This window comes from Nannobrachium achirus, assembly GCF_963921795.1.
Source record: "Nannobrachium achirus genome assembly, chromosome: 19".
NCBI classification, from domain to species: Eukaryota; Metazoa; Chordata; class Actinopteri; order Myctophiformes; family Myctophidae; genus Nannobrachium; species Nannobrachium achirus.
The window spans coordinates 44846976-44859213 of NC_137826.1; the positions used below are offsets into that span (position 1 = coordinate 44846976).

General features: G+C 41.4%; 1 protein-coding gene across 1 annotated transcript in view; it reads left to right on the forward strand.

The window, feature by feature from the left end:
• LOC308305159 (calpain-5-like) overlaps positions 1-12238 on the forward strand; it is a 44761-nt gene that overhangs the window by 9261 nt on the left and 23262 nt on the right. The window contains exons 3-6 of the mRNA XM_080749864.1: positions 3345-3476; positions 7325-7533; positions 8260-8452; positions 11342-11532. Coding sequence (XP_080605990.1) covers positions 3345-3476; positions 7325-7533; positions 8260-8452; positions 11342-11532 — 725 coding nt within the window. The remainder of the gene's footprint in view (positions 1-3344; positions 3477-7324; positions 7534-8259; positions 8453-11341; positions 11533-12238) is intronic.

A 12238-nucleotide genomic window follows, 5' to 3' on the forward strand; every position in this document is an offset into this window, starting at 1 on the left:
ACAGACAGACAGACAGACAGACAGACAGACAGACAGACAGACAGACAGACAGACAGGCAGACAGACAGACAGACAGACAGACAGACAGGCAGACAGGCAGGCAGGCAGGCAGGCAGGCAGGCAGGCAGGCAGACAGACAGACAGACAGACAGACAGACAGACAGACAGACAGACAGACATTCACAGCTGTAGAGTTGGGTTCATACAAGGACAACTGACAATGGCACACACAGTAAAAAAGAAAGTGTTCTTACATCCATTTGTAACTCTGTGAGTAGGCTATATAAATGGAATCAGATTTGGTTACGTTTGTACACACTTTCATTTCAATCTTTAATTAATTATCGGAAAACACGATTTATGAACACATTTTAAAACAGTTGCAATTTAGATTGACCAAAGTTGATACTGTATCAGACTAAAAGTGACCTATATATGAGAGCTGTACTTAAGTAAACCCTGTAGGATGTTTCAGGTTACTGTATGTTAATAAAGCCTGTACTGTAGGTGTACGTGTCCGTACACGAGTCTACAGTTAGGCACAAAACTTGAAAGCAGAATTTCCAAACTCAGTGGGAGACATGCAGAATCTCGAGTATCAAACAGTCCTGAGAGCACTGTGATAAGGCACCATAGTTTTCCACTGCAAAAGAGAATTTAAAGCGGGTGAACTGAACTCCCAATTAAAACTTTAGATAGATAAAAAACAACGCTGATCTCTCCTAGTCGCAAGGGCCAATGCAAGCAACCTCATAATACAGTATGCAGTGATGGAGATGATTTTACTGAGTTGGATTTTGAACTTATTCTATTTGCTCATAGTTGAGGCAACAGAGTAAAATATAAGATTGTTTTAGCACAAAAGGTGAAACAGGGAAAGGTGAATATGTATCGCTGGTCCCCCCTCTGTATGTATTTCTATTATGCCTTTTGTCACTGATGTTTTGTGACTGCAGCAGGGGTGAAGCCCAAGACAAATTTCCCTTGTGGACAATAAGGTTTACCTTGACCTTGACGTTTGTCAAGAACACAAGGGTCAGAGAGTCATTTTTTGTGAATCATACGTTGGAACTCAGCCTGAAAAGTGTGTGAACATTTCTACAAAGTAAACACTGTTTCAGAAAGCTGTTAGGACGGTGTTATTGCCAACACAATCATGTCAGCTCTCTCTGGCCAGAACCAAATCGATACTACATGGCAAGATTCATAATCGCAAATCCTGTTTTCCACACAGGGATTTTATGAAAGTGTTTATAAGGAAATGCTATCAAACTGAGTGTTAGGCAATGGGTTGTAGGCCTACTGTCATACAATAGTATCATGTTATTGCGACCGAAGGTCACAGTATACCATGAGAAATGTCGCAGCTTGTCTCCGTCTGTCAGTCCTTCCTTCAGTCAGTCAGTACACATTTTTTACTGTCAATTGGTTCCCTTGTCACTGTGACATCACTCTGACATCATGCTCTGATGTCACTGTGATGTATAGGGGAACCACTCTTAACAGAATTGGTTTGCTGCTCTGACATCACACTCTGGCTTCATGTCCTTTTATGCCCATATATTTTATGCCCATATATAGACGACGATGTGATGTCAGAACATGCACTTGCATTAATTTGCAAGTGTGATCTGGGAATGCCCATATATATTCCCAGATCACACTTGCAAATTAATTACATCCTTTTCCGTTTTATGCCCATATATGGAGATCCCTGTCCCGATTGCCCATATTTGGTAATGCCCATATATGGGCATGTTCTGCCAATCTCAACAGGCACTGTCTGGGTAAAGTTTCTCAACAGGCACTGTTGAGATTGGGTAACTGGTCCGATATACATCACTGGCCACATAGCCAAGAATTGGCTTGACCAAGGTCTTACTAATATAATCACTTTAGCAAAGACTAAAATATAGACAATATTATCCCCAGAACAACAATTATTGTAGCGTTGGCCAGTTCTCTGACCTCATCCCATGTTTGAAACCATGAGAAAATCGATACCAGCCGGCTACACAGTCGTCTAAATTCTGAAATGAACAAGTTAGACAACTGCAGAATTGTTAGTGTTATCTTAACCGGTTCACCTCCCGCTCTCCCGCCCCCACACTCAACCCTCTCTCCTGGCTCTGCAGCGGTACGCTAGCCGTGTAAATCCCAGCTATGGGATTTGGAAATGATTTAAATGAGCCTGTGTATAAATCATCGCTATTGTTGCTCAAGAGGTCATTTCCTTTTTGGGTAATTTGTTTTCTCCCATCCAAGTTCACTTCTTTCTCGAGGAAAGAAGATGTAGCCAAGGACATTTCAATACAGACATTTTGCTAGAAATAAAAATGAAATGAACTGTAAAGTTGTTTTGTTTACTGTAATGCTGTGGGTTTTAAACGTTTTCGTGCCAAGGGGGACCGACCCCTTAACTGTTCTGCTGCCCTTGACGATCCTCACCGTCATTAAAACCGGTTACTACACGACGCCATTGACAGCGCTCACCGTCAATCTTACTGTATTTACAGTAAATGTATTAATACTTACAGTATGTAGCTCCGGTCGCGGCCGCATCGGTAATGTCCGCGATTTGTTTAAAACGCACGTCGGGCGTGCACGCGAAGTGAAGCTCCTCCATGTTAAGTCAATGGAGAGGCCCATAAAGAGACTTCATTTACTCCAAATAAGACTTTATATCCCATAGCACAGCTCCAAACAACAACAACAAGACAAGCCTTGCGGCCGCCATGACACACTGTCACATGACACATGTCATGTGACTAGATGACGTAATCGTTGATGTCATTCAGCAGTCCGTGTGTGTACACCTTATTATAGCTCTATGGTGTACACACATTCCAGACATGCCTTACACAATAACAGCGTGTGCTAATGGGCGTCAACGAAAAGTTAACCCTTCATACCCTGCAGCACTAATTGTGTTAATTGAAGTGTATTTGGCCAAGGACCACCATTTGAAAAGATTTGTCTCCATATATGGGCATACAAAGGACAAGAACAGAATGTGATGTAACAATGTGATGTCACACAACAATGTGATGGCATAGGTCAGCTACAGTATAGGGTGTGCCAATATGTAGTTCTAGAGCGGCCATTTCTTGGGTCAACACAGCCTTACACAGGTGTTCTGTTTGGAGTAAAGCATTAGTTCTATGCCAATCAAACAATTGAAACACCTGTGTTTGACCCAAAATACGCTCTTGGACTACAATTGCGTCACCGTTGGCACACACTATAGATAGACATATATGGAGATCAGGGACCTACGGTCGCTAATAAAAGCCAAAAAGCCTCCCAACATATCTTAAAAGGACAATGTTTGTTTTGTGTTGCAGGAGATCAGCGATGAGCCTCATCTGTTCGTGGAGGGCATCAGCTCTCATGACCTGAACCAAGGAGTGGTGGGGAACTGCTGGTTTGTGGCTGCCTGCTCCTGTCTGGCACTGAAACCACATCTCTGGAAGAAGGTGAGTCAGGATCTGAATTATTGTCAGGGCTTTGCAAGGGAAGACTATGAATTGAATTGATGAAATGTTCATTAGGGGCGTGCGTGTTGCCACGTAGTCGGAGTAATGAGACGTCGGACTGGCGTGTGCCCCCCGTTTATTAGTATGCACTGTCCCGGAAATACTTAAACAAAGTATAGTTTATTTCTACCACTTTTTGTGGTCACATGTTCAAATACTGGATTCTGATTGGCTTAAAACAGTGGTAAATCAGTCAACAACCTTGAGTTGGCTCATGGACCCCGCCCACAGAAACAATTAATGATTGTAACTAAAGATCCTTGCAAGTTACAACTGTGTTTTCTTTCATTTATATGGTAAAAGTGGTAGAAAAGTAATTTACCATTCGAGGTCGTGGGTTGTTGGCTGATTTACCACTGTTTCAGGGTTGTGAACCAACCCTGAAACTGTGGTAAATCAGCCAACAACCCACTCCCCTCATCGTAAATAGCTTACGTCTCCAGGATATACTGTACAGGCAGAACAAACAGGGACAGTCAAACCAACATACCAGGAAACAGACAGGTATAAATAGGGAAACTAGACCCAGGTCAGGTGAACTGAAGAACAATCAGGGGATTGGCGGCAAAACGGTGCCATGTCATAGATGACACAAAGATTTTGTGTTCACAGATTTTGATTTTGTTTAGTTGCGACGCATTGTGAGCTTGTAGATCTGCTATTTCTAGATGTAGATCTGCTAGAGCTTGTAGATCTGCTGTTTTCAGAGCACAACACACAAGCACAATCAAACATAAAATGACATGTCTTTTAGTTCTACTGGATCTCTTCTCTACAAGTCTCAGAACATTTTTCATCGTAGTTTTAGTCAACGAAATTAACACTGACCACAGGTGAAACAAATTAACAATAAGACAGATGAGACAAGATAGGCAACTGGGAAACACTGGACCATAAATGTAAAAAATAAATCAATTTCGGTTACCCATTTTAAATCTTTGTAAACGAAGACAGATATAGAACGAAAACACATGGATGTACCTGGGACGTATCCTCAGTGATGTAGCCCAAGGTCAAAGGGGGTTTCGGGTCTCGCAACATCATACCCCTCGTACCCCTCGCTCAGGTGACCCAGCCAGGGTGATCAAGTCCCAACTTTGCATCCCAGTAGCTACCCACGATCAGTCCCATTAGGGAAAGACAGGGTGACACTCCGGAACTACTCTGCCGAGACTGGGAGGGGCAATCTAGCGCGTGGAAGGACCAGGCTCTGTGGGTTGCCTCCTGGCCGGGCCCCTCCTACGTCTCACCAGGTCCACTCCTGCTCGCACCAGGTCCCGGACCTGTGCGTAGCACCAGACTCCAAGTTCCAAACATTTAATTCAGGAGCAGTGGGTTTGACTGGCCCTCCTAAAAGGCCTCACTGTGGGTTTGTTGGGCTTCTTCCTCACAGATGACACAGGCTGGGGCACCAACCCATACTGCTCCTGGGTGCCGTCTACATTACGGCTGTCACCCGTCTCTCCAGTGGTCACCAGACTATTCCTGGTTGTCACATAGTCTATTCCTATATGAGTCACTATAGAATAACTAGAACAAAACATAACATCAATATGGCAATTAACTTAAATGGCTGTCTGTGTGACACAAAGATAAGCCTGACGATGACCAAAACCAATGTTCTAACGATTCATACGAAATAATTGCATAATCTCAAATAAAGCTTTTGCCACTACAGAATGTCTGATGATTGATTTATCCTTGTACGGCTGTCACATGCCAGAGTAACCGGATTCCACCGACATACCGGATTCCACCGACATATATACACTAAGTTCAAAATCAGGTAGGTTTTAGGAAGCAATATGGTCACAGCAGACCTATGATGACTGTGTTGCTTCCTAAAAAGGACCTGCTTTTCAACTCAGCCATGTTGTAAAACCACATATTTGTTTTATGACGGTCATACAACAAATAAATGTGGCTTTACAACAACAAATAGCTGAGGCCTGACTGAGCTCCAAGTTGAACAACAAAGTAATTCACCTTAAGGGCCATTCAGGCCATACAGTCATCCCTGTCATTTCTGGGGCAAATAGTCTTGTTTTAGAAATAGAGAATATATAAAATGTAGATGCACAAAATAATTGATAACCTTACACAATTGAAAAGAAAAGAGGTTGCACAGCTCGTAGCTACGATGCAATAAACCTTTTTTAATTTTAAAATTACCAGCATTTCGACATACTGTGGATCTTCTTCAGGGTTAAGACCTTATAGCTACAACTAATTTTGAAATGCATTATGCATCTCATCACTTACACCATGCTTTTAAAACTATATTTTTTGTATAAATATATGCTCAAAATTGAGTCTTAGACATGACCATTCTTTTTGTTTGTTCTAGCTCTACTATAATGAGGCTCTCCAGCTGCAATACCGAAACGGCCTCTGTTTGCTCAGGGGCGCATCTAGTGGGGTTTTTCCACCCCTCCCCCCTCCCCTCCTCTTCACTCCTCCCCGGACCCCACATTGACAACAAATAATGTTAATATTGGGCCAATACAAAAATAGGATAATGTTGCAGCTCTGATTATAGCCTAATGTAGGCCTATGTTGTATGTTATAGGCCTACTGTCAAATGACACAGGGCGACCGTTGCTAGACCAGACATTACAGAAAGTAATGTTTTGAAAAAAAATGTTTGAGAAAAAAAAGAAGTTTTTTGAAAAAAAAGAAAAGTTTTTTAAAAAATAAGAAGTTTTTTGAAAAAAAAAAGTTTTTTGAAAAAAAAAGTCTTTGAAAAAAAAAGTTTTTTGAAAAAAGTTTTTTGAAAAAAAAAAGTTTTTGAAAAAAAAGTTTTTTGAAAAAAAAAAGTTTTTGAAAAAAAAAAAGTTTTTTGAAAAAAAAAAAAAAAAATTCATGGTGTAGGTCCTTTAAGAGTTCCATAGTTTTCAACTCATGGAAATGTGTGATTACTTCAAAAGTCCGGGTTGTCTGCCACGATTTTCGGATCGTGCACCACACGTGTGCAAAGCTGTGCACGGTTCAGGAACACAAAAGACCGCATCTTAATCCGAACCGTTGCAGAGTTAGTTGCAGCTTTGTTTACACAGTAAGCAAACAGAAAAAGGATCAGGAAACAGAAAACTCGCTTTTGCCGGCCACAAAATGCAGATCCGGTGCTGGTTTCTGGCCCAGACAGGAAGCACTACCTCCTAGTACTTAGGAACCGCGGAGCGATCAAATTCAATTCTCTGGATTCTGTGGCAGCCTGGACCAATGGCTATTTCTCTTGATTCTTGGGTTGGGGCAGTAAACAAGCTATTATGTATATTTGTTTGGGAAACATGCAGTGCTTTAACCCAGTGGTTCTCAACCTTTTCAGGCCGCGACCCCCAAAATAACCATATTTTAAATGGGGACCCCCCCACCCACGCACCCTGACCAGCACTAAGAGTTGAGGCATTACATTTTTTATAACACGGTTCTATTGTGAAAATAGCAGATCAGATATACAGGCTCACATGTAGCATGTAGATCGTCTATCTTCACAAAATCTGCCTCTAATATTTGACAATTTAGTCACTGCTGGTGGAATTTGTAATTTTAGAGGTATTAAAAGGTCCTTAAATTTTCATTTTAGAAATGTGCAGATACCCTCTAAACACTTAAACTTTATGTTGATTTGTTTACTGTCGAGTGAACAATTTTGCACATTAAATTAATCATCTGGGGACCCCCCAAAATCATTTACGAAAACCACGGCTTGAGAACCACGGCTTTAACCCACACTCTATTTTTTAAGTGATAGTAGGCTGATCATTGATCATTGTGTTAATGCCCAGGTGATCCCGGACTGGGAGGAGCAGGAGTGGGACTCCAAGCACCCAGAGAGCTACGCAGGCATCTTCCACTTCCAGTTCTGGGTGTTTGGGGAGTGGGTGGACGTGGTGGTGGACGACCGCCTGCCCACCATCCACGGAGAGCTCATCTACTGCCACTCCAAGCTCAACAACGAGTTCTGGAGCGCTCTGCTGGAGAAGGCCTACGCCAAGTCAGTGAGCTGCTGTGTAGGCCTAATGCACCCATTAACCTGTATAGCATTCATATTGTGGGGAAAGCTTTCAACAAGCTAACTAAAACTTTTCCAGAAAATGTTAGGGAGGCTAGATTAAATTGTTAGGGAGGCTTTAGTGAAGGAGAGATCCAGTAGAAGTCATTTTATGTTTGGTTGCACTCGGGTGTTCTGTGCTGAAAAAAATCTACAAGCTCTATAAGCTCACAACGTGTCCCACACAACCAAATGTAAAATCAGGCATTGGAACGCCATCAAGGCTCACTAAAATATATTTTTTTGTTGTCAAATTCAACTGTAGATTTAGTATTTGACCCCACATTGAGAACCATACCCCTGCCATTGTGTATTTTGATGGGGGGAATTGGGGGGAATTCCATTTCCCCTATTTTGGGCATTTTTTTTCAAATACTGTAAGGCTAAAGTGATTTACAAATCAAACACTGGCTTAATTTATAAATCTGACATTACATTTTCACTGCTGCCATTTACTCAATTTATTCCCCCCAAATGCTTCAGTTACAAGGAGCATTATTATGGACAGCTTCCAACATGGCAGCAAATTACCCTGGCTGTCGTTCTGTTCAAATGACTCCTGTGATTTAGTTTTTCATTCAGCGTCTCATCATTTACAATGTGATTTGCAGGTTACCGGTAATTTAGACTTGTTTTCTCTCCTGTCTGTCTGTCTGTGTCTGTGTGCAGGCTGTCTGGATGCTATGAGTCCCTAGAGGGCGGTAACACGGGAGACGCGGTGGTGGACTTCAGTGGAGCGGTGACCGAGCCCGTCAACCTGGAGGCTGAGGCCTTCTACAAAGACCAGAAGAAGCAAGACGAGTTCTTTGAGAACCTGCTGAAGGTCTGGGACCGCGGAGGAATCATCAGCTCATCCATCGCTGTACGGTCACTCTTTTCGTTCAATGTTTCTAATTATCTTGTATTACAGATAAGATACCTTTAATATTTATCCAGCGGGGAACATTCAGATACCCAGAGGCGGCACAGCAGTTAAATGGATAGTTCACCCAAAAAAAAACAAAGATTACTCTGATGACCAGCAGTGGTTCCCTATGGAGACACATTCCCTATGGAGTCTCCTCAAATTATTGGCTTAGGAATGCGACAAAACAAAACAACTTAGCCTCATAGGATAATTGCAGTCATTTTTGGAATGTACAAAGCATTCTGATTGGCTTAGGACATAGGCAATAAAGCACAATGAAGCAGTAGTGTTATCAGCGTAGAGTTTTGCACAAAACATTACAATATGACCAGTAAGTGATTTAGGCAAGTATGCAACTGTATGGGACTAACGATAAGCGTGCCTAATGATAACCCCTATACCGTAATGTCAAAACATGTCCTTGTTCATAAAGAAAAGTACAACGGCCACATTCTCCATGATAAGGATGCTCTTGTTGCCAGGGCTAAATCTATCTATTATGCATATTTAATTAGGTCAGGCCCAGGGGAACACAGGAGCCTGTAAACAATATTTTGTGGCCACCGGACACTCTTGCACCTCGCAGGGGTACAATTGCACCACGGAATGAACTTAATGACCTCTTTTGATGCCAAAAACTGTGAAAATATTCACAAAACAAAATGCTCTCTTCGAACAATACCGCATAAACTCATCGTTGACCTTATACATGATGTACTGTATGTGTGACGATTGCTGAAATATCAGGTTTCATTCATGAATCCAAATCAAGCTACCTGCCGGCTAGACTCAACCTTTTCAGGCCGCAACCTCCCAAAATAATCATCAACTTGGGACCTCCTGCCCTGACAATAAGTACTTGGAAATATAGGAGTTGAGGCATTAGATTTTGTTCCACAGAAAAATATAGTGAAAATAGCAGATCCACAAGCTCACAGCTTGTGGATCCCCCTGGGGGCCCCGACCCACAGGTTGAGAACCACTGGGCAAGACCTCCTCCCTACTCATTTACTGTAATACTATTAAGTCTACCTTCTCTGTCTTCTTTAATAACTGACATTATAATATACAGTATGATTTCCTTCCTGACCTCTGGTCTTGTTCACTCTCCTCTAAAATTCTGCTGCAATAACTCAGAAACCTGATGCTTGCTTGCTGACCCCTGTAAGAACTTGAACAAACATAATAATCTTCTATTGGTCCATTATTCAGCTGCTCCAACCTCATGACCAGAGTTCTTTCCATGGCTCATATTATTATCCCTCCTTTTATTGGCTCCCTTTCAAACACACAGGCTTCTCATCTTCATAACCTTGCACCTTCAAATATTTCTGAACTCCTTCATTGTCTTTCGCCTCTGCCATCCATCTCATTGTCTGCCCACTTGACCATCATGGGGCCCAGAGACTCCAGACTAGAGCATTCAGCCATTCTGCCCCCCTCCCTCTGGACCTCTCTCTCCCACAAGACATTCCCAACAATATCGATTCTCTCTTCACTTTGAAATCCTGTCTCAAAATGTACCTTTTCAAACTGTTACTGTATATTTGGTTTCATCCTTTTTCTTTTGATTGAATGTTATTTCAAACACAAAAAATATTTATGATTTGATTAAAAACTAAAACAATGCAAATTAATAATAATCATAATCAATAAAATATGAGTAATGTTCATAAAGGAGTCTGAATGAAGCCTGTGCTTATCTGGTCCTGACCCTATTCTTACCATTTCATACACCCATATTGAGCTTTGCACTGCTTTGTTTGATTTTATACAGGTCTTGAAATAGGCTATTACTTGCTTGTTTCTATAACTGTGTATTGTGAGTGCTTTGGGTATTATTATTATTAGCATTATCCCTTCCACTAACTGAAGTGGAAAAAAGCATCTCTCCAAAATGAAGGATGCAAGACTGACTCAGATAAACATTCTTATTCATTGAGAACACTTGATGCGTTATCACCCCATTATCACTTCTTAAATCTGTTCTGAGGAAGGCTGAGGCTGAGAGTGTAAAAAAGAATGTTTATCTGAGCCAGTCTTGCATGCTTCATGTTGGAGTGCCGCTTAAATTCCACTTCGGTGGTATTTGAACCTAGTTGAAATTATAGCTGAGCACCCACTGCACTGCCTAAACAATAAGGCATCCGGAGAAAATGTATACCGTACCTGCTTTTTGTCTTACCCTCACCTTAAAGGGATAGGCCTATTTCACTTTAAAAAAAAACTTTGGTAATTTTATCGTCTAATCAGGCTTTTATGAACACCCTGAACAGTTTTTAATTTGCTTCATTCAATATTTAGATATTTGATGTAAATGTTATCAGGCCCTCCAGGCCCAGGGCCTCTACCCACACACACCCATTGTAACTTCAAACTTCATTTTAACCATGATAGATTCATTAAAAACACCCATTATTTTTTTCTGGTGACTCATACTACCCTCCTAATACGTCAGCAGGCTGTGTTTTTTCGATAACCTTTTTCATTTATTTTTAATAATTATTTTTTGTATTTCATTTTTTCCATTTTCCCAAATAATTATTAAAAATAAATGAAAAAAGGTATCGAAAAATAAAAAATAAAACGGCCTGCTCACGTATTAGGAGGGTATTATGAGTCAACAATAATGGGTGTTTTTAATGAATCTATCATGGTTAAAATGAAGTTTGAAGTTACAATGGGTGTGTACTGTATGTGGAGAAAAGCCCATAAGGTGTTTCCCTGTTGAAAGTGGAATATCCCTTTAACTGTCTGTAACCCTAACAAATAAATACCTAAACCTAACCCTTAACCTAACCTTAACACTAACATAATATCCATGCTTGCTTGTCTCCACTCTAGGCATCACCCACAGAGATAGAGCTGAAGCTGGCCAATGGCCTGGTGAAAGGCCACGCCTACTCGGTGACGGCGGTGAAGAAGGTGCGCCTGGGCCACGGGCTGCTGGCGTACTTCAAGAATGAGACCATCCCTATGATCCGCATGAGGAACCCCTGGGGCAAGACGGAGTGGATCGGAGCCTGGAGCGACAGGTGAGGAGGAACGAAGGAACGGCTGGCTTGCACTGACTGACTGGCCGTACTGGTTTCACTGTAACCTTATATCTCACCTCCACAACCCTTCAACCTACTGTAGGCCTACATACCTGGGGTGGACGTTAGCTTAGCCACTTAAACCCTGTTGTATTTAATCAAACAGAGTTGTACTGAGTTGGCGCTGTACGGTGTCTGACCTCTGTGAAGTTGGCACCCCATATGTTGAAAACATATATAAAAATGGTGTCATTATTTAGTGCTGGATTTGTGCTGAATTGTGCCGTAAATTTTATAATTTGTGCTGCTATCATTATTGAGATATTGATATTCTAAAGTTATAATTTTGCTGAGGCTTGCACCCCCCACTTTTTTGGCTCCAAATCGGGAAAAAATGGGCTCAATCTTTAGTGCTGGATGTGCTCTAATTTGTGCCATTGAAATCATCAATTGTGCTTTTATATATATTTATATATTTACATATTTATATGGTTGAATTAGCAGATTTAGCAGCAGTATACTGATGGACCTACAGAGGGCGGTGTAGAGCAGCAGTGTTTCATGGTAGAAGATAGGAGCAGAACAGTGGTGTTTTGTAGAATATCTCAATAATGATAGCAGCACAAATTATAAAATTTACGGCACAAATTAGAGCACATCCAGCACAAAAGATTGAGCCCATTTTTTCCCGATTTGGAGCCAAAAA